This window comes from Magnolia sinica, chromosome 13, assembly GCF_029962835.1.
Source record: "Magnolia sinica isolate HGM2019 chromosome 13, MsV1, whole genome shotgun sequence".
Classification (NCBI taxonomy): Eukaryota; Viridiplantae; Streptophyta; class Magnoliopsida; order Magnoliales; family Magnoliaceae; genus Magnolia; species Magnolia sinica.
Window position 1 is genome coordinate 4,875,174 of NC_080585.1, and position 25,013 is coordinate 4,900,186.

The 25,013-nt window shown below is 39.1% G+C and overlaps 1 protein-coding gene and 1 long non-coding RNA gene across 3 annotated transcripts in view; one reads left to right on the plus strand and one right to left on the minus strand.

Moving 5' to 3' along the window:
* Positions 1-1,080: 1,080 nt before the first annotated feature.
* LOC131222516 (uncharacterized) overlaps positions 1,081-25,013 on the plus strand; it is a 29,725-nt gene continuing 5,792 nt past the window's right edge. Inside the window, exons 1-8 of one of the 2 annotated variants that reach the window (XM_058217620.1) lie at positions 1,081-1,242; positions 5,124-5,185; positions 8,173-8,309; positions 8,994-9,052; positions 15,346-15,369; positions 15,983-16,065; positions 16,173-16,237; positions 16,768-16,817. In XM_058217620.1, coding sequence (XP_058073603.1) covers positions 1,240-1,242; positions 5,124-5,185; positions 8,173-8,309; positions 8,994-9,052; positions 15,346-15,369; positions 15,983-16,065; positions 16,173-16,237; positions 16,768-16,817 — 483 coding nt within the window. In that variant the 5' untranslated portion in view covers positions 1,081-1,239. The remainder of the gene's footprint in view (positions 1,243-5,123; positions 5,186-8,172; positions 8,310-8,993; positions 9,053-15,345; positions 15,370-15,982; positions 16,066-16,172; positions 16,238-16,767; positions 16,818-25,013) is intronic. The other variant, XM_058217621.1, reaches the window with a different exon arrangement.
* On the minus strand, positions 9,504-11,013 carry LOC131222517 (uncharacterized). The gene is made up of 3 exons (XR_009160081.1): positions 10,695-11,013; positions 10,476-10,606; positions 9,504-10,368 (listed from the first exon to the last, which is right to left on the minus strand). It is a non-coding gene; the product is annotated as an uncharacterized LOC131222517 (long non-coding RNA).

A 25,013-nucleotide genomic window follows, 5' to 3' on the forward strand; every position in this document is an offset into this window, starting at 1 on the left:
GAATTCACTATTATGAATCATGAAAATTGAAGAAAAAGAAACATAGAAAAAAGAGAGGCTATTATTCCCATACGCCCTTTCGGCCATGGCGATTGCCTGCGGCCGCCGGCGTTCTTCGCCAGCTTTTCCAAGCGCCCTCTCTGCGGGCTTATTCACGCGCATCACAGGCATCACACCAGCCACGTGTATGAAGCATCCAGTCGTCCGAGGTGCAGCCTAGCAGGAAGCTGACCGGGTGCAATAATCAGACCCGTCGGCATAGAAAGGCCACACATGCTGACGAATCTGCTAGATGTCTACATTCAAAGTACCTGCGGTGTGGCCCTCCTGATGTGGACTCATACTCAGTGTGAGGCCAACCTTATGTACGGCTAAGATGTCTTGCACATGTCTTAGGTGAGCAGTAACCACGCGTTATAAAGTCGCAAATGGAGAGTGTCCGTGTGAGGAGCTACCAAGCAAACGCCGCAAACCAAAAGAGAAGGGAATCCTCGCAGCGCGTACAATAAGAACGCTCACGCGCTTACCATCTTGTCCGTGTGAATCTATTTCGTCCATCAGGTGAGGTCCTCGGTTCTAGATCCTGAAGCCAAAATGGATCTAAATTCAGGAATCAGGTCAGGGAGCGATGGGGATTGGATGCCGCGTATGGTGTCAATGTGGCGGCTATTTTTTATCAAAACCGTTCATCAAGTTTGGATAACTTGGAAGAAGGGAGTATACAAAAAAATAATCCTGATACAAAAGTAAGGTGGGCCATACTGCTTGAACTTAAGAGGTATTAGTCGTATCAGTCTTTTATCGGGCTGATATTTTGCATCTACGGTGAAAACAAGGGTTTTCACCTGACGAGCAGAGTTGATTTTACACATGCAACTTGGTGAGCCCACAGAGCCTGGATTTCACATGTACAACTTGGTGGGGCCCACAGAGCTTGGTGTTTTACGCGCTGCGCAAAACAGGTGTTGAGGACGATTCCAGCTCAGTTGGCTCCGGGAATTAGAGGAAATAACAAGGGTATTTTGGTAATCTTACCCACAAATGGGATGAGCATTTTTTACATTATTACTTTTTCGACGCGTTTGTCGGGGGCAGCGCGAAGCAACAAAAGCAAGGAAAAGAGGGAGAGAGGGCGAGAGAGAGAGAGAAGAGCTCAGGATCGAGAAAAAAAAAGATAAAAAACCCTAAAACTCTCTCTCCCAGATCACTCCTCAAAAACCTCTCTTCCAAGAATTCAAGATGGTCAGTATCGCTGACAACTCTCAAACTTCAAATCTTCATTTCAGAACTGTTTTATCTGATTTCTTGAAATCACGCAATTTCGATTTTCTTTGATAAAAATTTTGAGTGTTTTTTTTTAGGGTTTTGATGATTTCTAGAGTAATATTGATGTTCTTATTTTATAATTTCGGAGTCGAATTATCAGTTTCGATCCGATTATCTTAACTCCGAAATTCCGCTTCGGATTGCATGTAAGGGTATCGTTTTTCGTGGTATGGCTGTATTTTCCTGTTCTAGAGGTTAGATAATCGCAAACGTGCATTGTAGGCAAGCGTGTCTACTTGCCAACACACATGCTAAAATGACATGCAGGTTGTGGAACACCCAAGCCATCTATCTGGTAGGGACTACCATGTGGATGAACTGGCCAGTTTTGGATGAAGATCGAATCTGATCAACTCGTCTAAGGATCCGTTGCTGATATAAACTTTCAATGAATACGGGCATCACCCGAATCCATCATTTCAGTCATTTCCTTTATTCTTATTTTTTTTCTTCTTCTTACTTATGGGAGTATCAATTAGTTTACACATTTCTATTCCAAACCTCTTCAACACAGTTCCATATACGACTCTTGCAACAGTGTTGATAAAGAGCCAACCTTGAGCTTTTATAGGTGGAAGTGAGGTCCCTCACTTGACAGGTAGTTCGAGGGATCGAGGTGGGTTAAAAGGAAAATTAAAAAAAAACAGAGTTAATAAAGAGTTTGGTTGATTGTGTGTGACTTTTTTTTATCGCAGTAAATATTTGGCTTCACCCAAATCCTTCAATTCAAAATGACCACTTAACCAATTCCTAACCCCGGATATTGCATCAATATCATTTTCAGCAATTAAAATGTCGTCTACATATAATGATAAAAACACAAAACTGCTTCCACAGTTGTTAACATATAAATTTTTATATCTTTCATTTGAGACAAAACCAATCATTATAGTACCCTTGTGGAGTTTCGTATGCTACTTACGGTCTAGAAGATTGCTTTACCCATACAGGGATTTCATGAGCCTATAAACCTTGTGATCACAATCTTTACTAAGAAATCCCCATCTAATTTACCATTCAAGAATCATGTCTTGACATCCATCTTGTGCAATCCAAGGTCAAAGAAAGCAACCACAGATGCCAAAATCGTAACAAATTGGAGTTTCACTATAGGAGTCTCTTCGAAGTCTACACCATCCCTTTTTTTGAAAGGTAGTCTACACCATCCCTTTAGGTATATAACCTTTTGTCACTGGGTGGGCTTTTTATGCTTGTCCATGGTTCCCTCCTGCCTTAACCTTTTTTTTTTTTTGGAACTCATTTAAATCCCATAGCTTTAAGATCTTTTAGAAAATTGACCAATAATAGATCTTTCAGAAAATTGACCAATAATCATGCTTTATCTTTGCTATAAAATCAATTTATTCTTTTGTAACTTTTAACCATTTCTTAAAACTCGTTTGACTGGATTGCTTTTGAATATGATGAAGGGTCGAACTTGTCATTAGTTTTTGATACAAACCCATGGTCATCTTGGTATTTGGATATGAATGAGTTCTTAAACTCTTCCTATGTTCATCATCTATAGGTTGAGAATGTTCTGGAGCGATATCATGCTCATTTTTAGTGTGATAATAGCTACTAGTAGCCTTTTTTTTCTTCTCCTTAAGAGCTTTAGAAGAATTCTACCATACATGGCTTGTCCCTAGGGTTTCCTAGGGATCCTTTGAAAAATACGCTAGGTCAAGTGCTTTCGTAGGATGATAGTTCAGAGGCATGTTACGTAAATGGCTTGAAAATTTGTAGTCGCGATCAGTGTTTTCAATGTCTATAAAATTAGTTGGTATTATCTCTGTCTCACGAGGCCAATGCTATGGGGGAACTTAAAAAATTCCCTTCTATAGGAATGTGTTTGCTACTGCATTTGGGCAACTCCTTTTGAGTTGTTATGGAAGAAATCACTTTTGATAAAAAAGTGGGAGTGGGCTGAAACCCATTTGGTAAGATTTTTGTGATTACAGTAGTTTTTAATTGTTTCTTTTGCTTAGTTTCGATAAAAGTAAGTCATTAATCCACGTTTATGCACTTTTTGCATATGAATCTTGGTTTTTTTTAATGATGATATTTGAATTTAGTGAAAATTTGAAAATTCGGTGATTGTAAACTAATAGACTATTAGATAGTGCTTCATTGTAATCAATTTATGTGATAGTCTATTACATCATGCCTGTAGGAATTTTATGCTCATTGCAGATCCCTAGCTTGGATAAAAGGAGGGCTGTGTCATGTTGCAGCTGACATTAAACTTATGCCATAACTTCCAATGTGAATCTGAACAATAAGGGAACATGGAATAATTTGGGGAAGATCCGAAAATCTTCTATTTTCACCTATTTAAATTGCAAGTATGGTGTAAAAAATTCACATGACACTACTTGTAAGACGAGTTACGTAAAATTTCTTGATTTTTTAAATAATGTTTTTAATTAAAATAATGAAAGAAATAAAAATTCATTTTGAAAAATTTTGATCACCCAAAATTTGGTGATGTATGTGTTTATTGATGAGTGTAAGTTGATCTACATATCAGCTACACTCTCTATCCAACCGTAGGCCCGCATCATCCGCATATAATCTCCATTATGCAACACCCATGGATGGGCGTACTCATCTAGTTTGGGAGGATGGGTGCTGGCAAACTTGAGAGTACCTGAGTTGGTATTATTCTATCATGACCTGGACATGGTACTGTCAGTTAGGGCTGTTAACGGACGGGCTGAGTTCTGTCCAACCTAGGCTAAAGCCCGGTCCTGGCCCATGATAGGCCGAAAGATGCAGGCTCGAGCTCGGCTCGTGATGACTGTACACAGCCGAGCCCAAGTGCAGCCTGAGCCCAACCACTCACATTTGTGCAAAATCTGGGCTGTTCATTAAGCGCGCCCCATCATGCATGATTCAACAAAAATACCCTTGATGAGTGGACCACTCTGATTTATGAGGCCAGGGATCTATACAGTCGGTCTCAACTGTTGGACAGTTTGGACATGTGTGCTGGCATGCTGTGAGCGGAGCTGTCTGCCTGACATCCTTTTTTATTATATTTTTGAGAAGCTGATTGTATAATTTGGAAGTCAGAGTTCTTTGTTGAAACCACAATCTAATATAATTTTGGATCAATTTTTATTCATCTATTGGGGAATTGCTTTACTTTTTTGGTTACCTGTCTGCAGAAAATGATGCCTATGAGTACACAAACTCCTATGCACACATTTTGTTCTCGGGAAATTTAGACTTCCTGTGTTCAGCGCATAAGTTTCCTTATCCGGTGTGCTGCACTCGAACCATACACATGGAAAAATGGTCCATGAACCCCAGGTCATCCATCTGGTAGGTCCCACCATCACTCAGCTCCAATTGAAAAATCTCACCAATCAGATGTCTTAACTGTACAGGACTCCAGGCGGTGACCTCCAAATGGATGGCAGAAAGAATATTGGTATTTGTCAGCATTGAACTGGAAAAGTCCCCTGTTGGATGTGTAATGTCGTCCAATCTGTGTGATTTGTGAAAAGTGGTCCATCCTGGGTGCACCCAACCAATGAATGGTCTGGATCATGGACTGTTGTGCCACGTTCAATTTGACCCTGGTGCACCAGAAAAGGAAAATCGTGTGCTGTCTGATTGGATTGCCCAGTTTTTGTAGAAGAAACTACCTGTTTCAGCGTTGACCACGAAAAGCAAGTGCTGCTTTTAAGGTTTTCTTTTATATAATATGGTGTGACATGTGCTTGAATCTGCTGTACCTTGATCTCTAATATGATGCAAAATGCATTAACTGACTGTTATTTGATTGGCAGCATAAATTGGGTAGAGGGCACCGAGAGAAAGTTCAGCAGTTCATGGCAATAACGGGAACAAGGTGAACTCCCTATTTGGACTTGGATTTATTTCTTGATAACTTTTATATCTTAAAACTGCATCATTTGCTTATCGCTCAATGATCTGGTTGAACTCATCGCACAATTTGATATGGGTATAGACTTATACGGATATAGAAACCTAGTGGCATGCTTGTTAACAAATCCTATTGTTGATTTTTTTTTTTCCCTTTATTTTTTCTTGCCATTTTGCAGTTTTTTTTTGAATCTTTGCAGCTCCTCTTTTCATCATCACCATCACCATTGTCATCTTAGCTTCTCTTGGCAATTTGGGTTGGCTTTTAGATTGGCAAGAGTTTTATGATGGGTACCCACCTGACATCCACTAACCTCTTCTTGCTGGGCTCATAGCATTGGTTTTGGCAGATGTTCACATTGACCCCACTGATCCACTCACACGCCCATAAGGTCCCAACAATTATACACTCTCCAAAGGGCAAGAAAGCTGAGTAGGGTCATGGAGGGGCAGTTGCCTGGCAAAGTGCTAAGCTTGAAGCACCAAACACATTATGCTTGGGTAGTTGGCTGCACAAAATAGCGCAATGCTTTTTCACTGCCAGTTGATCCGTTAGATTAGTTGCTACATCCTCCTTCCTTGGTGGATACTCAACTTCCATGACCACCCTCTTGCTGTCTTAATCAACCAACAGCCTTTTGTGGGTTCTAGGTTGGCAGAATTGGGCAATGTAATCCCTCTTTAGGTTTATCCCTCATAACCTAATTCTTTGCAATCCCTTTTTTGTTGCTTATGTAAAAATATTTCTATAACATCGAACTTTAAATGTTTGCATGTATACCTTTGGTCTACACTTCATATGCTTGAAGTCAAGTGTTGCAATTGCTCATTTGGATCACACCAGATCCGCTGTATCAATCTCCAAGCAATTCAATCACCAACCACAAGAAATGCTACTCTCATTGTGCATGTAATTCAAGTATCAAACACTTGCTGTATCTACGAAACAAATCATCCAATTCCTATTAGTAATATTGTTGTCTCAAGTAAATGAATAATTCTTGGTTGCTCCTTCTTATGTAGGGTGTTTGGGAATCTGAAGGATTTAAAATTAGTTGGACTAAATAAAATATGGACTGCAATTATCTTATGGAGTGCAATTTTAGTAACATCAGGGGTGGAAACGAGAATCAGTTAAGAATTAAGATTGCTGACCAAGAAGTTTACCAAGATGATCACTTCTGATATCGTGGGTTGATGATTCATGAGAGTGGAGAGATTGAGAAGGATGTTGCCCAAAGAATTGAGTGGGGTGGTGGAAATGGAGATGTGCCCTTGTAGTTTATGTGATCATGTACCACTCAAATTGAAAGAGAAATTTTATAGGATAACTATAAGACTAGTCATGCATTATGGCACGGAATGTTGAGCAGTTAAGGAACAACACGTTCATAGGATTAGTGTAGTGATTGTTCGGGATATTCCCAATATTATTATCGATAGTATCCCCAATATTATTTGTATCTCTAGCTCGGCGATATATTGCTGAGTATAGCCAATATATTGATATCGCCAATGTATCGTCAATATTCTTGACTATGTAAATTCCAGGTGTTGCTTGTATCACGATTATATCAGCAATATTTCGATTATATTGGCAATGTATCGATATCGCCAAAAAATTGTTTAGTAAAAAAAATTTCATTTCAAATTTTTTTATGGGCGCATGGTTGTATGATGAAATGCATATTTGTATGTGTATATGGATGGATGGATAGATGGATCATGGATGGTTAGATGGATGGATGCATGCATGCATGGATGGTTAGATAGATGGATGTGTGTGTGTGTGTGCACGTATGCATGGATGGATGGATCATGCATGTGTGTTTTTATGTATGTATGTGCATGCATGGATGGATGGATAGATGGATCCATCATTTCCCCCATGCTTCTCCAATGTTTCCTGAGTTAACGCTACATGCTTTTAGGCCCCATTAAAGGGAAACTTATTATTTGATTCGTAAATATACAAATATGTATATTTTCGCTATTATTTGATTCTTAAATATGCAAAGATGTGTATTTTAGCATCTCCTGAAATATCATTGAAAAATTCCACCATTTTCCCCATGTTTCTCTAATGCTTTCCCGAGTCAACATCACATGCTTTTAGACCCCCATTAAAGAGAAACTTATTATGTATGCGGTTTTTTTTTTTTTTTTTTTGCAATTATTTGATTCCTTAATGTGCAAATATGTGTATTTTAGCATATCTTGAAGTTTCATTGAGAAATTCCACCATTTCCTCGTGTTTCCCTAATGTTTCCCTCAGTTGGCGATACATTTTCAGGTATCAACGATATTGCTGGCAATGTCGATACATGTTTCTGTATCCTCAACCAGCGATTCATGTAACGATACTAATACTACGAACACTGAGTGTAGCTGAAATGAGGATGTTGAGATGGATGAGTGGCAAGATAAGGGTAGAATTAGAAATGAATGCATTCAAGGGAACTTAGGAGTAGCATCATAAGATGAGGAAAGTGGAGTTGAGATGGTTTGGTCATGTGCAGTGATGACCAAGAACTGTGCCTGTTAGGAGGGAGTTGGTGCAAGTTGAAGGCTCTAAAAAGGCAAGGAGAAGGCCAAGAAGGATGTGGGTGGAGGTAGTAAGAAAATACTTGATGGCCTGGTCTAACTGAAGTTATGGTCTTTGATCCAATGGAATGACGGAACATGATCCATGTAGCCAACCCCAATCAATTGAGATGAGGCTTAGATGATGATTTGTCTTAATGGTGTTAAACATGCTTGCATAAATATACTAACTAACAGATCATGGTATGCATTTCTCTAGATGTTATGTGTATATGAACACATATTTGTGCATTTATGTTACTTATCATTTTAGTCATTCCCCTTATATGCATTGGGTACCTGGATGCTTGCTTATGTGCAATTTTAGCATTTGATGCCCTTACATATTACATACTGTTATATGTGCAGTGAGAAGGTTGCTCTTCAGGCATTGAAGGCCAGTGATTGGCATCTGGAAGGGGCTTTTGATATATTCTACAGCCAGCCACAGATTAGAGCAGTGACTGATTCTCGGCATCTTGAGGAGCTTTATCGTAGATATAAAGGTGAGCCTACTCACTCAGTTACTAATAAAGAAAAGCTACTTCACCTTTAATTTCTGATTTCTCGATGTTACTAGAACCAAAATCATAACACAATCATTGGTGGTCACTACTAAGTCGCTGCCTTCGTTGTTTTGTTCTTGACTTGAAGTGCATATGTGTACTACTCAAAGAGCCAGAACAAACTGAAATCTAGATCATAGAGATCAATTATGCCCAAAAGCTAACTTTTTTCCAATAGTGTTCTTAAAAACTTTGACATGTGTACTCAAAGCCCAAATTCATTACTTTGAGGAAGAAATGTTAAAAAGGGTACGATTCAAGAGGCATGCATTTTGAGGAATATCCTTTGGAAATTTTGTAAATCAGGATACTTGATATTTTGGGACTATTTACATTTCTGTTGTGGTAAGTTGGCTCCTTCTGTAAAGTTACTTAATCTAAACAGGAAGGTAAATGAGAAAAGTCATGTAGGGAAGATGGGTGACTTTGCAGTTCTAACATAGACAGGATTCAGGTTTCTTGACAAAATAGAGTACAATTGCACACTTTATGTTTTTTCTATTACTTTCGATTTGCATTATTATTGATTGGAACATGTTCTTAAGGATGATTTGCAATATCTTCTATGTACCATTTTTCATTCCTTACATTTCAGATTCTAATAGAACTGTTGAATTTGTGCAGACCCTTACGTCGATATGATCATGGCCGATGGCATCACCCTTCTTTGCAATGATCTGCAGGTATCTTCTATTCTCCGATCAAGTGTTTGTAACTGCTCTTTTTCTTAAGAGTTCTCTCATAAAGATTTGGGATTTTTACCTGAAAATTCCTCAGAGTTCATGATATTCCAAAAATGTCCTTTCGACATTTCATATTTACCAAACATTCTTGGAACTGTACAGACAGTGGATGAAAAATCTAGTATACCTTACAATGATTTACACATAACTGAAAACCTTACCGTTGCGGAAGGGAATTAGGACTACAAAAACGGGACGCCGTAGGGATCCTTGCTTGATGTGTTTCCTAAATCCAATCCAATCACCACTTGCTAACCCAATTTTAAGCGCAGGGTTCAAAAACCGGTCCCATTCCAATCAATGTTGTTAAATAGCATATGTGATCGTGTGCGATTGCATATGCCTGTGCGCATATGTGATGGCACAATCGCATATGCGGTCGCCCATTTTTTATAATTTTTTAAAAAACATTTTTCAAAAAATTAACAAAAAAATCAGAAAAATAGGGATAAATTAAGAAAAAAGTGAATAAATTATCCTGTCATTGGCCCTTGAAATACATTTAATTTAAGTAAAATAAAATCAATTACATAATGAATTAAATATTAAGTCATCATTCATCAACAATTCTGCATTATACAATATGGTTAACTTAACATTTAAGTAACAAATATGAAATATCAACATTCAACGTTCAACACTACATATACATCAACAATCAACATCAATACACTTAGTAAACAAAATGAAGAAGTTATTTATTTATTATTCATCTAATCATATACTATATACATTGATGTAGTTGCCATTGTGACATATCACTACCAGGTCCACCACCACTACCACCACCATCATCATCATTATTCGAGTTATCTCCTTCTTCCACATACACTTCTTCTTCCATTTCTTCATCATCTATACGTACTAATACTTCATCAACATCCAATGGTAGATGATTTTCAGCTTGATCATCATTATCATCATCTCCTCAATCTCTTTAACGAGTTGACGGCTACTACTCGCCCCCCGGCTCTCCCCATCCTTCACCTTCGAGTGGTACTACCTTCACCAGGTGTCGATCTGTATGCGACATCTTTAACTTGTGCCCATGTCAGGTCCTCTCTAGCAAATATCGGGTCCTTGGTCTCTACAAGCCACTTGTTATCTGTATCCAACTCATCTAAGCAGATAGGGTCAAAGAAACCGAGCTTTTCTTTCCTAGTTTGGAATCGTTCTCGCAATTTTTGATTGTATTGAACGAAAAACAAGTTGTTGAGCTTTTTTTACTTAAGGCGATTCCTTTTCTTGGTATGAATCTGCAAGAAACAAAGCGCATTTGACATTAGCTATTTAGGTAATTAATTTAACTTAGGCCTTGTATTAAAAAATTGAAGTTTACAATTACTAAACAGTCTAAACTTACTGCCTCGAACGTGCTCCAATTGCGCTCGCAACCATTGGCAGAACACGTGAGTCCAAGAATCCTCATAGCCAGCTTCTTTAGAGCTGGATCCTTCCTGTTCGGGTCTACTCCATAGGCAGCCTACCAGTCAACTGAGAAAAATAGTTTAAGTAGGTTAAAGACGCTTTGTAGAAAAACTATTTGTAAGATACTAAGACTGACATTCATAGTAGTACTTACTGGGTAATTTCATTGTCCGATGCCTTATTATGATATCTCTTGAGAATATCCCCTCACTTTTTGCATAGAAGTCCAGCAAAATTGAGATCTTGTCCTGTTCTCCTCTATCTGGAATCATTCTTTTCAAGACATAAATAAATCCAACCATATGCATAGTTAGTGCTTTTGCTGGATCAACAAAAGCGAATAAACAGGCTGGGTTAAGGATGTAAGCAGCTGAATACAATGGAGATGACATTTGGCTGCCCCATATTCTATCTATAATATTTAAAATTGGCTTGTAATCAGGGTCTCTATAGTTAAAATGGTCCATGATCTTATTTTTTGCCCTCTCCATAGCATCATATATGTAGCCCATTGTAGGCTTCTCATCCTCGTCCACCAATCGCAACATAGTGACTAAGGGCTTGGATGCTTTTAGCGCCTTTACCACTTGTGTCCAAAAACTTTGAGAAATGATTGTTTGTTGAACCTGTTTCCCTTCAGCTTTCTTTGACCAATGCCCACTTGTAAAATCGGCCGACACTACAAAGCTTGTAAGTTTTGATTTTTTTGCATGTAATATTTGTAGTATTAAAAAGGTTTTAGCGAAACGGGTGATTGCTGGATGTAGCAAGTTACCCCCAATGTGTTTTCTCATTCGACTAAGAAGAAGGACGTGTTTGTACATAAAGACCGTGATTCTTTTAGCCCTTGCAATCACGTTTATAAATAACCTACCTATATCTTCTAACATAAGATCAACACAATGGGCCGCACAGGGGGTCCAAAATAAACATCGCTTCTTCTCCATAAAAAGACGACCGACCATTACATACGAGATTGAGTTGTCTGTAATTACTTGTATAATATATTCCTCACGTATTTCTTCAACTACATTATTTAGTAAGTTAAACAAATATTCTCCTGTGTGTGAATGATCCGATGCATTCACGGACTTTAAGAACATGGTCTCAGCTAGACAATTTACCAAAAAGTTAATGAAAGACCGACTGGATTTATCGGTCCATCCATCGGCCATTAGTGAACACCCATATGTTTTCCACGATTCCTTATATTTAGTTATAAAGGATCGCGTATATTCAACTTAAGTTTTCATGCATGTCTCCCTCATTTCATGATATGAAGGAGGTTTAAACCCGGGTTCAAATTGACCTATAGCCTCAACCATTACTTTGAAGCTTTTCGATTTAACGACGTTGAAAGCAATGCCGGTTTGGTAAAACAACTTAGCAATATATTGAATAGTGGTTTTTCTATCTTTTTATTTATACTGTTTTTCTAAAGTTGTTTGAGCCGACCCTTTGCCTCTATCTCGTTAGTTGATCATATCCTCGGGGTGTGGTCTACACCATCTATCCATGGGCTCATGCCTTCGGGCTCTTTTCGAGACCGTTGGTTGTACTTGTGGTCTAGACCGGCCTGTCGAAGTCGGGGGAGTTAGACTAGCTTCATCTACATTAACTACGTTTATATCTTCATGTGCATATTGTTCCAAATATTCCTCCTAACGTAGGGCACTATCGCATCTCTTTTTCGATTGTTTTTCCATATACTCCATGATCTTCCTTTGGATTTCTGGAGTAATTTTGTCGCATGCTTTTGCATTTGACCCCAGTAAATGTGCAAGATGTTGCTTATGTCTTGTAATGCTACTGGAATTCACATACCCACATAACTCACATATTATGTGAGTCTTTTCCGTAACACTACGGTGGTGCCCATACTTCCAACACAGGTCATTCAACTTGGGTTTCAAAGAGGAAGATTGGGAAGAAGACATTATGTCGGTGGTGTGTGTATTAATTGCTAGTAGCCTAGTACTAAAAAGTAACTAGAAAGTAAACTAAAAAGTAAAAACTAAAGTAAAGTAAAAGACTAAGAGTAAAGAGACTAAAGAGATGAGATTTGGGAGAGGGAGAGGGAAAGAGAGTTACACACACACACACACTTACACACTTACACTAGTAGTAGACTAGTAGTAGTCTAGTAGAAACTAGAAAGGGAGAGGGAAAAGAAAAGGAGATAGAGAGAGAGAGAGAGAGAGAGAGAGTTGAGTTACACTTGTAGAAAGGGAGAATAAGAGGGAAAAAAAAAGGAGAAAGAGAAAGAGAGTTGAGTTACACTTGTAGACTTGTAGAAAAGAGAGGGGAGAGAGAGATTTACACATAAACAAAATTACAATTACAAATTTAAAAAGAGGTTCCAAATTCTTCAATCTTCACTTCTTGTCTAAGTTGTCTTCTCTTCACCTTTGCTTTGAGTCCTTGACCCTTGACTTGAGTCTTGATCTTGATTCTAGAATTATATAGAATGTAGACTTGTAAAGTTGTGTTTTTGTAAGTTGTAAGTTGTAACACTAAGTCACTAGCACAACACTAACTTGTAACAAAGTAACAAACAAATTAAAAAAAATGTTAGAAGTTGTTAGAAAACTTAAAACTTGGATATTATGAAACTTTAAGAGAGAATGAGATAGAAAGAGAGAGAGATAATAGATTAGAAACTAGAAAGAGAGAGTAGTGGGTGTGTTGTGTGAATATTTATAACTTGGAAAAATTAGAAACTAGAAAGAGAGTTCAATTCAATGGATGAAGAGCTTGGTTGTCTTGTAATGTCTTTTGAATCTTGATTCTTGAACCCTTGTGGATGTATGTACTTGTCCCTTAATTGAAACTTCAATCTCAATCTTGATTCTTGAAAGAAATATGGATGGAGGAGTGCAGCTTGAGGCTTGGAATTGTGTAAGAGAGAGTGTAAGAGAGCAAAATAGAGATAGAGAGAGTTTGAGCTTTGAGTGCATGTAGGAGTGTTTAGAATCCCTTTTTATAGAGAAAAAAATTAGAATTAATTTTTTTTTCTTTTCTTTCCAACGGTCAGATTTATGACCGTTGGCAACTATGTGATCGCATATGCTCATTCATCGCATATGCGATCGCATATCATGGCACATGTGGCATATGCGATTGCATATGTGCAGTGATCGCATATGCCACTGTCGCATATGCGATCAGTGCACATATGTGCGCATATGGGATCGCATATGCGAATGTGCGATCGCACATGACAACACTGATTCCAATTGAAAACATTCTACAGGGTAGTGCCCACCCTCCAAACTGTTTCCCTGGCTGTGTGGCCCATCTGAACCACAGGTCACCCTGATTTTTTGGATGTGGGCCTAAAGTAGTAGCACACATCTAATAGTCGGAGTGAATTTCACATACACACCAGAGTGGGCCTCTCAAAAAAAAAATCTGTAGGCGTCCCTCTGGACGAGATTTGTGGAAGCAGATTGCAGCACCTGCCATGGGGATATCATGTGGCATGACGGGGCACAACATGATGTGTGTTTTATCCATGCCGTCCTTCCATTTTGCCAACTCATTTTAGCGCGTGAGCCCGCAAATGATGTAGATCCAAAACACAAGTGGACCACACCAAAGAAAACGGTGGGATTACACTCACTGTTGAAACCTTCCTAGGGCCCATCGTGGTGTTTTATTTGCCATCCGACCTGTTCATAATATCACACAGACCTGGATGAAGAGAAAACACAAATATAAGCTTGATCTGAAACTTCTGTGGCCCCTAAGAAGTTTTCAACAGTGAGCGTTCAATCCCCACTGTTTTCTTTGGTGTCGTTCACTAGAGATTTGGATCTGCATTATGTTTGGTCTCATGCACTAAAATGAGTTGGCAAAGTAGATGAATGGTGTGGATAAAACACATACATCACTGTGGGCCCCACAGAACTTGGGCCATGTCGTGACACATAAATATCCTTGTGGCGGGCGCGAGATGTCCTTTGCATGTTAAAAAAAAATTATGGGATGCACACCCTAGCCTGCTCACGATGTGTGTACATGGAATCCACTCCAACCATTAAATGTGTAATCTCATGTTAGGCCCATGTCCAAAAAATCAGGCTGACCCGTGATTTAGATGGGCCACACCAAAGGAAATGGTTGGAAGAGAGATGTCTGCTGTTGATTTTTTACCCAGCCTACCATGGTGATCATGTGAAATCCACTCCTTGCCACTTTATGGGCAATTTGGGGTGATCGCAATGGGCGGTGTTTCCAATGAATCTTCTAGGGTAGAAAAGGTCTCCTCTAAGGTGGTCATCCTTGTTATAGAGTGGGCCTCTTGTATTCCTTCGATTAAGGATTGTAATTTTTCTTTTTTGCTTCATTTGTAGGCTTCTTGGTTGGTAGTCTTTGTGCCATCTCAGTGCTTCTTAATAAAATTAGTGTTGCCCTTCAAAATAAAAAAAAGATCAAGAAACAAGGCTTAATGAAACTAAAAGTTAATGGAATTGCTCTTGTATTTCATCATAAAACTAAAAATACGAATTGTGTTACAAATGTTATACCCATATCCGTGTCCTATATTTTGAGAAATGGAGAGACTAAGCCACCCTCCCATCTTTCTTTCCATACTAAGTATATTGATTTGGGGACCATATCCTCTTTTGGTCAAGTATCATCTAGAGACTCTAGACAGCTCTACATGATTTTGGTTGTCCTTGTTTTAAATGGAATTGGATCAAATATGGCTCTTTATCCTAATTATTCCTTATGTTTTATTCTTTCTTTAGTTTCATCACAATTTGAGTGCCATATTTACTGTTTGACTTGGTCCTTGGCAGGTGGATCCTCGAGACATTGTTATGGTATGGGCTTATTGTCTTAACTCGGTGACACTTTCTCATTGAATATTTGCATGGTTTGTAGTGGCATCTGGGCATAGTGCGGAATTATTCTTAGTGAAATTATTGTTGAAGTTACAATCTCTTAGAGGTAGATACACAATATACAGAATAATTGTTTTTAAATGAAGGTATAACCTTTTGCAGATATGTTGTGATGTACTATGAGAAGTCTGATTTGTCTACAATCATCTATCTGAAGGCAGTGAGCATATGCAACCATGCTTAATATCACATGGAACTTGGTTATGTTCTTGTATTATTGTAGTACATATATTGTGGCCTCATAAGATAACTACTACAATATCCAGTAACAAGAATTGCATTTCAGAGAACTGAAATTGACACTTTTGACTTTTGACTTTGGACTTTGGAATAATTGTTCCACTGCATTGGGTTTTGATTGTGCAACTCATTAGAGTGTTAGACGCTTGCACATGGGTAGCAAATATTTTGAATGAAATGTAAGATGATTCACACATGAGCATGTGCTATCTTTTTGATAGTCCTTTCTAGTTGCAGCATTGATGTTAAACTTATTTTCTAAAGATAAATGAGGATTCTGTATCTATCGCAGTTAGTTGTGTCCTGGCATATGAAGGCTGCTACCATGTGCGAATTCTCTCGTCAGGAGTTTATTACTGGATTGCAGTCATTGGGGTAAGAATTAGTTGATTAATGTTGCTGCTCGTTGATGTTGTTAAACGTGATGACGAAGGCTACTCTGAAAAAGGGATTGCACTGATAGCTGGTTATATGCATTGCAGGATAGATTCCCTTGAGAAGTTCCGCGAGAGAATACAGTTCATGCGCTCAGAGCTAAAAGATGAACGTAAGTCTGTATATCTATTAATAAGAACAGATGGTGTTCATTATATGGTTAAATTGTAGTTTAGTATTTTATGTCACTATTTAGAGTTCTAGTTTATGTTACCACTGAAATGTTTGAAAAGCTTCTTATTTCCAAAGGAAATGGAGAACTATTATGTTTAAGGTATCAGTTGGGGACCGACAAAAGGATAAATTATGAAGTTAAACCTTTTTCTCTTTGCACCACAAAAGGTGCTATTTGGGATGGCTAGCTTTTCTGCCTTTGGAGTCCTGAAGAGTAGTGAGAACAACACACTTTTGTTATTGTTTCAGAATGTCTACTCATAGTAGAAATTCCCCACATTCAGAAATGTTCTGGAAGTAGCTTATACTACCTTTTTGTTCCCAAAAGCATGAAATTACATATGCACCCTAAACATGCTTTATGCATGATTTGTTGATTTCAATTATGGTAAATGTCTCCTTTGTTGCAAGCTTGGTGGTATTTTGGTTTCTGTTGCGATTGACACTTTGTGCTCTCTGTTTATACAGAAAAATTCCGTGAGATATACAACTTTGCCTTTGGTTGGGCTAAGGAAAAGGTATGAGTGGTTTCTGAACTGTTATTTATTTTCTGTTTTTGTTAATTGAGCTAGTTAGTCCTTCCCCGCGCTTTACTCGATTCACGTGGTTTGTAGTTTATTGCGTGCATCTGCAGGGAATAGTCTTGCCTTCAAAAGGGGCAGGGACACCCTATTGTCATAAAAAAAATCAAGCTAGTTAAGTCCTACCAGAGGGGAGAGTCAGTATTGAGCTGTGATCCTACTGTTTCTGGTCTTGGCCGAACCAACTATTTTTTTTTTTTTTTTTTTTTTTGAAAGATGAATTTATTGGGCCAAAGCCAAAAAATGGAAAAAGAACAAAAGAGAGAAGAAAAAGAAAACCTAGGAAAAACTAAATATACAGAGGGCTGGAAACCCAGAAAAAGAATGAAAAAAAATTAGAAAGATGAGAAACCTACAGAAACGAGAAGCTCACAAAAGCTAGAAATACAACAGTCAGCTGCCCTGCAGCTGGAAAACCCGAAGACAGATCAAAACTGAGAGCCCAAACAGTCAAGGAGCCCAATCACAGAAAAAGGAGAAGGGTCTTGTTGAAGACCCCTGAAGAGGAGAGGCTTCTATTGCGGAAGCACCTATTGTTTCTGTCAGCCCAGACGGCCCAGAGAACCGCGAGAAGCGAGATTCTCCATTTCTTCCTACCTAGCCTCCCGCTATCAGCTGCATGCCTGGAGAAAAGGAGGCTTTTGATAGAGGAATGCATCACCCAAAGAACCCCCGCAAGCTGGGGAGCTCCTGACCACACTTCCAAGGATAGGATACATTGCAAGAATAGATGGTTGATAGATTCTGCACCATTCAGGCAAAGCAGACAAACATTGGGGAAAATGAGACCCCTCTCATTGCCAACCCCTAGCCAGAATAAAGGAGGGTTGCATCAAGTTGGTAGCTGGCGCTAAACTTATGCCAAACTTCCAACATGAATCTGAAAAATATGACATTCCAAACTCATGCTAGTTCATTCCCCATAAGTGACACGCTTCATCGGAACCTGGGTGTGGTGAGAAATGGGCAAAGGTTGGCTAGGGAATCCTCTGGAACTGATGTGCCGTAACAGCGCCTAGTTGCTATGAGAAGTAGGCAATGGTTTCCACGCCATTCTGGATGCATGTGGGTAAAGAAGCTGGTATAGGAGAATATGATTTGTCTTGTCACATGGAATATAGGAACATTGACCGATAAGAGTATGGAGTTGGTAGATACGATGAAACAAAGGAGATTAACATAGCTTGTGTTTAGGAGACCGAGTGGACAGGGGGCATAATTAGAAAAATTTATGGACATAAGATGTAATACATAGGAAATGACAATATTGGAAATGGGTTAGGGATGATGGTAGATAAAATTTAATGGATAAAGTTGATGTTAAGAGAGTAAATTATATGATTTTATTAATAAAACTTGTGTTAAGAGAGGAGATAATCAATGTCATTAGTACATATGCGTCGCAGGTAGGGGTTAGAGGATATAATCAGGAGACAATTCTAGGAAGATATGGATGGACTAATCCAATAAGTTCTGAATAGAGAGAGGATATTTGTAGGAGGAGACTTAATTGGTCATGTAGGAAAAGTAGAAGATATGGGAGGGTATATAAAGGATATTGGTTTGGGAGAAGAAATGAGATGGGGGAAGCTTCATTGATTTCTATATGGCATACAATCTAGTTCTAGCAAACACTTAATTTAAGAAGAGAAATGGACAATAACTTTCAAAAGTGGATCGTATACAAGCCAAAAATAGATTTCTTTTTACTTGAAAGACAACAATCAATATGTAAGGATCGATTCCCCTCGCCGGGATTACTTGATGCACGTGGTTTGCAGGTGATTGCGTGCATCCATAGGGATTAGTCTGGCCTTAAAAAGGGGTGGGCACACCCCGTCGTCATAAAAAAGATCAATATGTAAGTTCTACAACAAGGTGAGTCCTAGAGAGAGCTTGACCGCGCAATATATGTTAATGAATATGAATATTATTTTAATAGATGGAAGAAAGTGGATGAAATTAATAGGTATAAAAAACTAGGTAGTGAAATTTAAAAGGAGAGAACAATGCTATTTAGAAATAAATTGATGGAAGAAGGAAAGTGAAATGTCGATGAAGTAAATGTTATGTGGAATGAGAGGAATGAGTGCATTAGGAAAGTGGTAAAAGAGTTTTAGGAGTATCTAGAGGGAAAAACCAATCATACAAGGAAACCCAGTGGTGGAATGATATGTACAAAAAGCTATTAACGAGAAACGCATATGTTTCAAAGCTTGGCAAGAGACTAGAAATAATGAAAATCTTGAACAATAGTGAAATGCCAAAAAGATTTTTAAGTAGTGAGGCTAAACTTAAGGCTTGAAAGTGGTAACGATGTTTTAGGAGTATCTAGAGGGAAAAGCCAATTATACAAGGAAACTTGGTGGGGAATGATATGTACAAAAAGATTAATGAGAAACGTGCATGTTTCAAAGCCTGGCAGGAGACTAGAAATAATGAAATCTTGAACAATAATGAAATGCCAAAAAGATTGCTAAGGAAGTACTGAGGCTAAACTTAAGGCTTAGGATGATCTCAACAATAGATTGGGAACAAGAGAAGGTGAGAAAGATGTCTTCAAACTTGAAAAAATGAGAGTGAGGAAGAGTAGCGGCCTAGATAATTTTAAATGCATTAAGAGCGACGACTGGAGGGTACTAGTCTAGGACCATGAGATTAATGAAAGGTGGAGAAGCTATTTTCAAAAAACTTGTTAAATGACAATCACTTTAAGAGCATAGAGATGGAACAATAAATTCAAATAACATCGGAGGCCATAGATACTTTTGTAAGATAAGGATATAAGCTTTTAAAAAGATGAAAATAGGAAAAGTTCTTGGACAAGATGGTATACCAATCGATGTTTGGAGTATGGGAGGTGCTGGGTTATTTTGGTTGATAAAGTTGTTCAACGAGATTGTAAAATTGAAGAAAATGCCAGACAAATGGAGGAAAAGTACTGTGGTACCTATTTATAAGAATAAAGGAGACATGGAGCTTCACTAACTAGCATATGATTAACTTATGAGCCATATTCTGGAACTTTGGGAAGAGTGATTTAGCAAAATTAAGGCATGAGACAAATGTATCATAAAATCAGTTTAGTTTCATGCTAGTGGGCTTACTACTAAAGCTATTTTCCTACTTAGACAATTGATGGGGAAATATAGGGAGAGGAGGAAGGATATTCAAATGGTCTTTATCAACTCAGAAAAAAGCTTATGATAGGGTACCTAGAGGGCTAATTTTGGGGTGTTGGGAGAGAAAGGAGCTTCAAAAAGTTATATTGACATGATCAAGGATATGCATGGGGGAAGAATAACAAATGTGAGGACCACTAGTGGAGAGATAAATGAGTTCCCATATACTATAGGCTTGCATAAGGGTTTGATGTCGAGCTCATACCTTTTCGCATTGTTTATGGACGAGTTAAAGAGGCATTTGCAAGAAGAGATCCCATTGTGTATGTTGTTTGTAGATGATATAATTTGATTGACAAAGTGAGGGAGGGCATAAACAAAAAGCTAGATTTATGGAGAGTTGCTTTAGAATCTAAAGGATTTAAAATTAGTCGGACTAAAATAGAGTATATGGAGTGCAATTTTAGTAACTATAGGAGTGGGAAGGAGGAATTAGTAAAGATTGCTGACCAAGAACTTTCCCAAAATGACCACTTTCAATATCTTGGGTCGATAATACATTAGAGTGGAGAGATTGAGAAAGATGTTGCTCATAGAATTCAAGCGGGGTGGAAGAAATGGAGATGTGCTTATGGAGTTTTGTGTGATCATCGTGTACCACTCAAATTGAAAGGGAAATTTTATAGGATGGATGTAAGACCGGCCATGCTTTATGAAAAAAGAATATTGGGTAGTTAAAGAACAATATGCCTGTAGGATGTGTACTTGAAATGAGGATGTTGAGATGGATGAGTGGCAAGACGATAAAATTAGAAATGAATGCATTTTAGGGAGTTTAGGAGTAGCATCAACAGGTAACGAGATGAGCGTAAGTAGACTTGGAAGGTTTGGTCATGCGCAACAGAGACGAAGGGCTGTGTGTCGGTTAGGAATGAGTTTGTATGAGTTGGAGGCTCTAAAAGTTCTAGGGAAAGGCCAGAAGGATGTGGATGGAGATAGTAAGACAAGACTTGATGGCCTATGGTCTAATTGAAGTTATGGCCTTTTATAGAGTGGAATGGTATAAAAGGATTCATGTAGCCATCCCCAATTAGTTAGGATAAGGCTTAGATGGCGATGATGATGATGATTAGAAAAAGGCGCATGGAGCTTTTGGTGGAATACTTGAAGATGCAGTCATGGAAGTAAGTGTTGTACTAGTACTTTGCCCAAGGAGGCCATTGAACCCAATGATGTGGGTGATGACTAGCAAAGCATCGGAAGTATTATTCGGATCTATTGACAATGTTGAAAACAAAAGCGACGCCAATCAATTGGATTGGTTCCTTTCCCTAGTGAAATTGCATCGTTAGATCCCCAAAATTCCAATCAATAATTCCAAGTGACTTTAGCCATTCCACCCCCAAAACTACATAATTTGAAATGGATAAGAGGAAAAAGTTGCTGGCGAATTTCTAGCTGTGCATGGACAATGTGATGTTGTGACAATGTCTAGAACTGTGCACGACACTGCCGTTAATGACAATAACCTTGATGGGATTAACACGGCTTACCAGAAATATGCATTGCTTGATTATGTCGGATGTTCAAAATTATCATTGGCGCCCGATTCAACTAGTATCCTTATTGGTTGTTTCTTAATATGTTTGAAAAGCCGCATTGTGTCAGAATTTTGAGTACCAAGAAGGGTGTTCAAAGAAATTTCTATCGTGGGAGCATCATGGTCTTTTAAGCTAGGCTTAGATTCCAAACTGTCATCGACTTTTAGTAACAATAGCTGATGATGTTTGTAGCAGTGCCCTGGTCGGAACTGCTCATCGTAGTTGAAACACAATCCGTTCTCCTTGCATTCCTATTGCTTAGCCAGGCTCAATCAGGGGACATTAGGGGATATATTAAGAGGTTTAGAAGTCAATTGGGGTGCTGGAAGGGGGAGGTTGAATGATGGAATCGGTGGGGTGTGATTAGTGGACGATGGAGGAGGTAGAGGTTGGAAAGAACATAGAAGTGATGGCACTTGTAGCTGTGTAGCTAGGGTCCCCTGGATTTTCAAAATAGCTTTCGTTAGCTCGGTGACTCGGGCATGTAAATTGGTGACACTGTCACGGGTAGAGCCAAGATCATTCCGAATGTGATCAAGCTCATTATTGACAATAACGTTCTATCCTTCCGATTATATGGTCGCAGGATGAAGAGGCTCTGCTACCAAAATGATAGAGCTTGGCAAGAAGTTAATTTCCATCTACAACTACCCAACTACGTACAAAAAATTACATGCTAAGAAAAGTGATTTCATTCATACTTCCCAATCAAACAAAAACAATTATAAATAGAATTCTCCTCTTACAACTTTTGTAACTTAGACTCTATCTAAAGCAATACCAATCTATATAAGACTTTTATATAAAGCAATACTGATGTATATAAAACTCTTATCTAACAACTCTCTTAATACAACTAGGACTCTTATCTAAGGGATCTTTCCGTAGTGATCATTATTGACACGTAGCATTGGGCATCATAGCACAATATCAGCCTTGAGAGTCAAATTCTGATAAGGCATCTCTCTCTCTTGGGAATGGTGTGCGAGTTGGATTTTGGAAGGATTCTTGGTGTGGTGGCTACCCCTTGGATCTAGTTTTTCCTTGCCTGGCTAATCTTGCGACTTTTGAAGAGCTAAAAGTGGCCGATTGCTTCTCTTAGGTTGGGCCCTCGGTGTGTTGGATGGAAGAGCTGCCTTCCCTATTAGCCCTTCGTATTGAGTTGCCGTTAGAAGAGGCCGATTCTACGGCGTGGACCAACTATAGTTCAGGTCAATTCATAGTTACTTCTTTTTATAAGATAATGTGTTTGGAATCGTTAAGTGAAGATGGGACCCATGCCTTTCATTTTCGGTCCTATGGAGCTCCCCCTAAGATGGCAGTCTCTCTTCTCATGGTTGGTGGGTAGAAAGAGAGTGTTGACGATTGATAATCTTCAGAAGCATGGAATGCTATTCCGAATGTGTTGCTTGTGTAATCGAGATGCTGAAATTGTCGACCACCTCTTTATCTTCTTTCCATTCACCTTCAACGTATGGCTGCACTTCCTAGCCTTATTCAGTTTGTATTGGGTTATGCCATGATTAGATGGAGATCTCCTTTTAAGTATGGCACGAGGGAGGCATGGACATGAAGGTTAGGGTTATATGGCAATTAGTTTTGCCAGTTGTTGGGTGGGCCTTCTATGGCGAGCAGAATAGGCGCTCCTTTCGGAATACACAAGGATCGAGCGAAGCTGTGATAATATTTGTCAATTTTCTGTTTCTGAGTGGGCTGCGATCCTGAATGTGGAGCATGATCTTATTGTGTCAGTTTTAGGGATGTAGTCCCTTTGGGGCTTTCTCTTGTATTCTTTTCCCGTCTTTCTTGCAAATCGGCCTTTAATAAAATTTCCATTACCCTTCAATTTTTTTATTTTTTATTTTTCCCTGAGTCAATTTTGTGGACAATGAATTTTACTTGCCATGATACAACTAAATTCTTATTTACCATTTTTGGGTTTTGAATACTTGTTAATAATACCATTTTGTAACATTAGGTTGCAAAGATAATGTGGGGGCATTTTCACACCGAGCTCGAGTGAGGCAGCCTGTGTGAATCAGGGGCACACTCGGGGTGGACGGCCCGTGTGAGGCGGGTTGCTCGTGTTAGGCGAGACCCATGTGAAGTGGGGCTCACGAGGAAGGTTCGACTGAGGGCCTGACCTGGGCTATGAGATAAAGGGGTTGATTTGCCACAGTCTATTAGTTCGAGTTTTTAGAGCAAGTAATTAGTTGTCCTGCATCAAAAGTGGTATCAGAGCGGGAGGTCTCGTGCTTGAGACTCATATCCGGGGGTGATTAATGCAGGGGCATTTTCACACCCGACTCGAGTGGAGTGGCCTGTGTGAATGGGGGGGGGGGGGGGGGGCACTGAGGCGAGACCTATGTGAAGTGGGGCCCAAGAAAAGCTTATGAGACCCTATTATATTTATTTATTTATTTAAAAGGTGGAATTTTATTGATAAAAAAGAAAGGAGAACAAGAAAACTGAGAAAATAGGGAGAAAACAAAAAAAATGGAAAAAACCTCGTAAAAAACTAGAGACTTAAAACTAAAATACAACAAGAACCAACACCAACATTGGGAAAACAAACCCACCCCCGAATTTCGCTTATTGCGGAAGCAACGATCATTCCTTTTCGGCCCAGATGGGCCAAAGCACTGCCATCAACGCTATACACCACTTCCTCCCCCAAGCTTTTCCCCATCCTTGTCGTGCCAAGCCAGAAGAAGGTCCTTAATCGAACGTGGCATAAGCCACACAATCGAGGCTAGAGCTAGGATCTCGATTCAAATAATCGAAGAGAAAATGCAATGAAGGAATACATGATCCACGGTCTCTGCCTGCTTGTAGCACAAAAGGCACACATTCAGAAGGACCATTTCTTGCTTCTGAAGATTATTAATAGTGAGGACTCTTTTCCTCCCTGCTAACCACCCAAAAGCCGCCACTTTTGGAGGAGTTCCATACTTGAAAGATTCGAACAGAAATTATCAGGATGGAAAAGCAACTTATTATCTTTGGGAGGCCGTATTGTGTTAGTTGTAGTGGTGCTCTCTAATCTCCCCATTTATTTCATGTTGATCCTCAAATGTCCCACGGGGGTGCTCAATAAGCTTGAAAAGATCAGAATGGTTTTCTTTTGGCAAAGTGGGGGAGCTAAGAAGAAGTTTCACCTTATGAAGTGGTTGGATGTGTGTGGGGGAAGGGGGGCATCCGGCCATTGGTATCTAGGGCATCCGGCCATTGGTATCTATGATTGAAGCGTTGTTGGGAAAATGTGTTTGGAAGTTCGGGTCGGAGGATAGGGGGATGTGGAAGGAAGTCATTATCAGAAAGTATGGAATGGATGGAGTGGGTTGGTGGCCTAATAGTGCGGGTCTGTATAGGGCATCCTGGATTTGGAAGCACATTATGAAGCTCAAAGA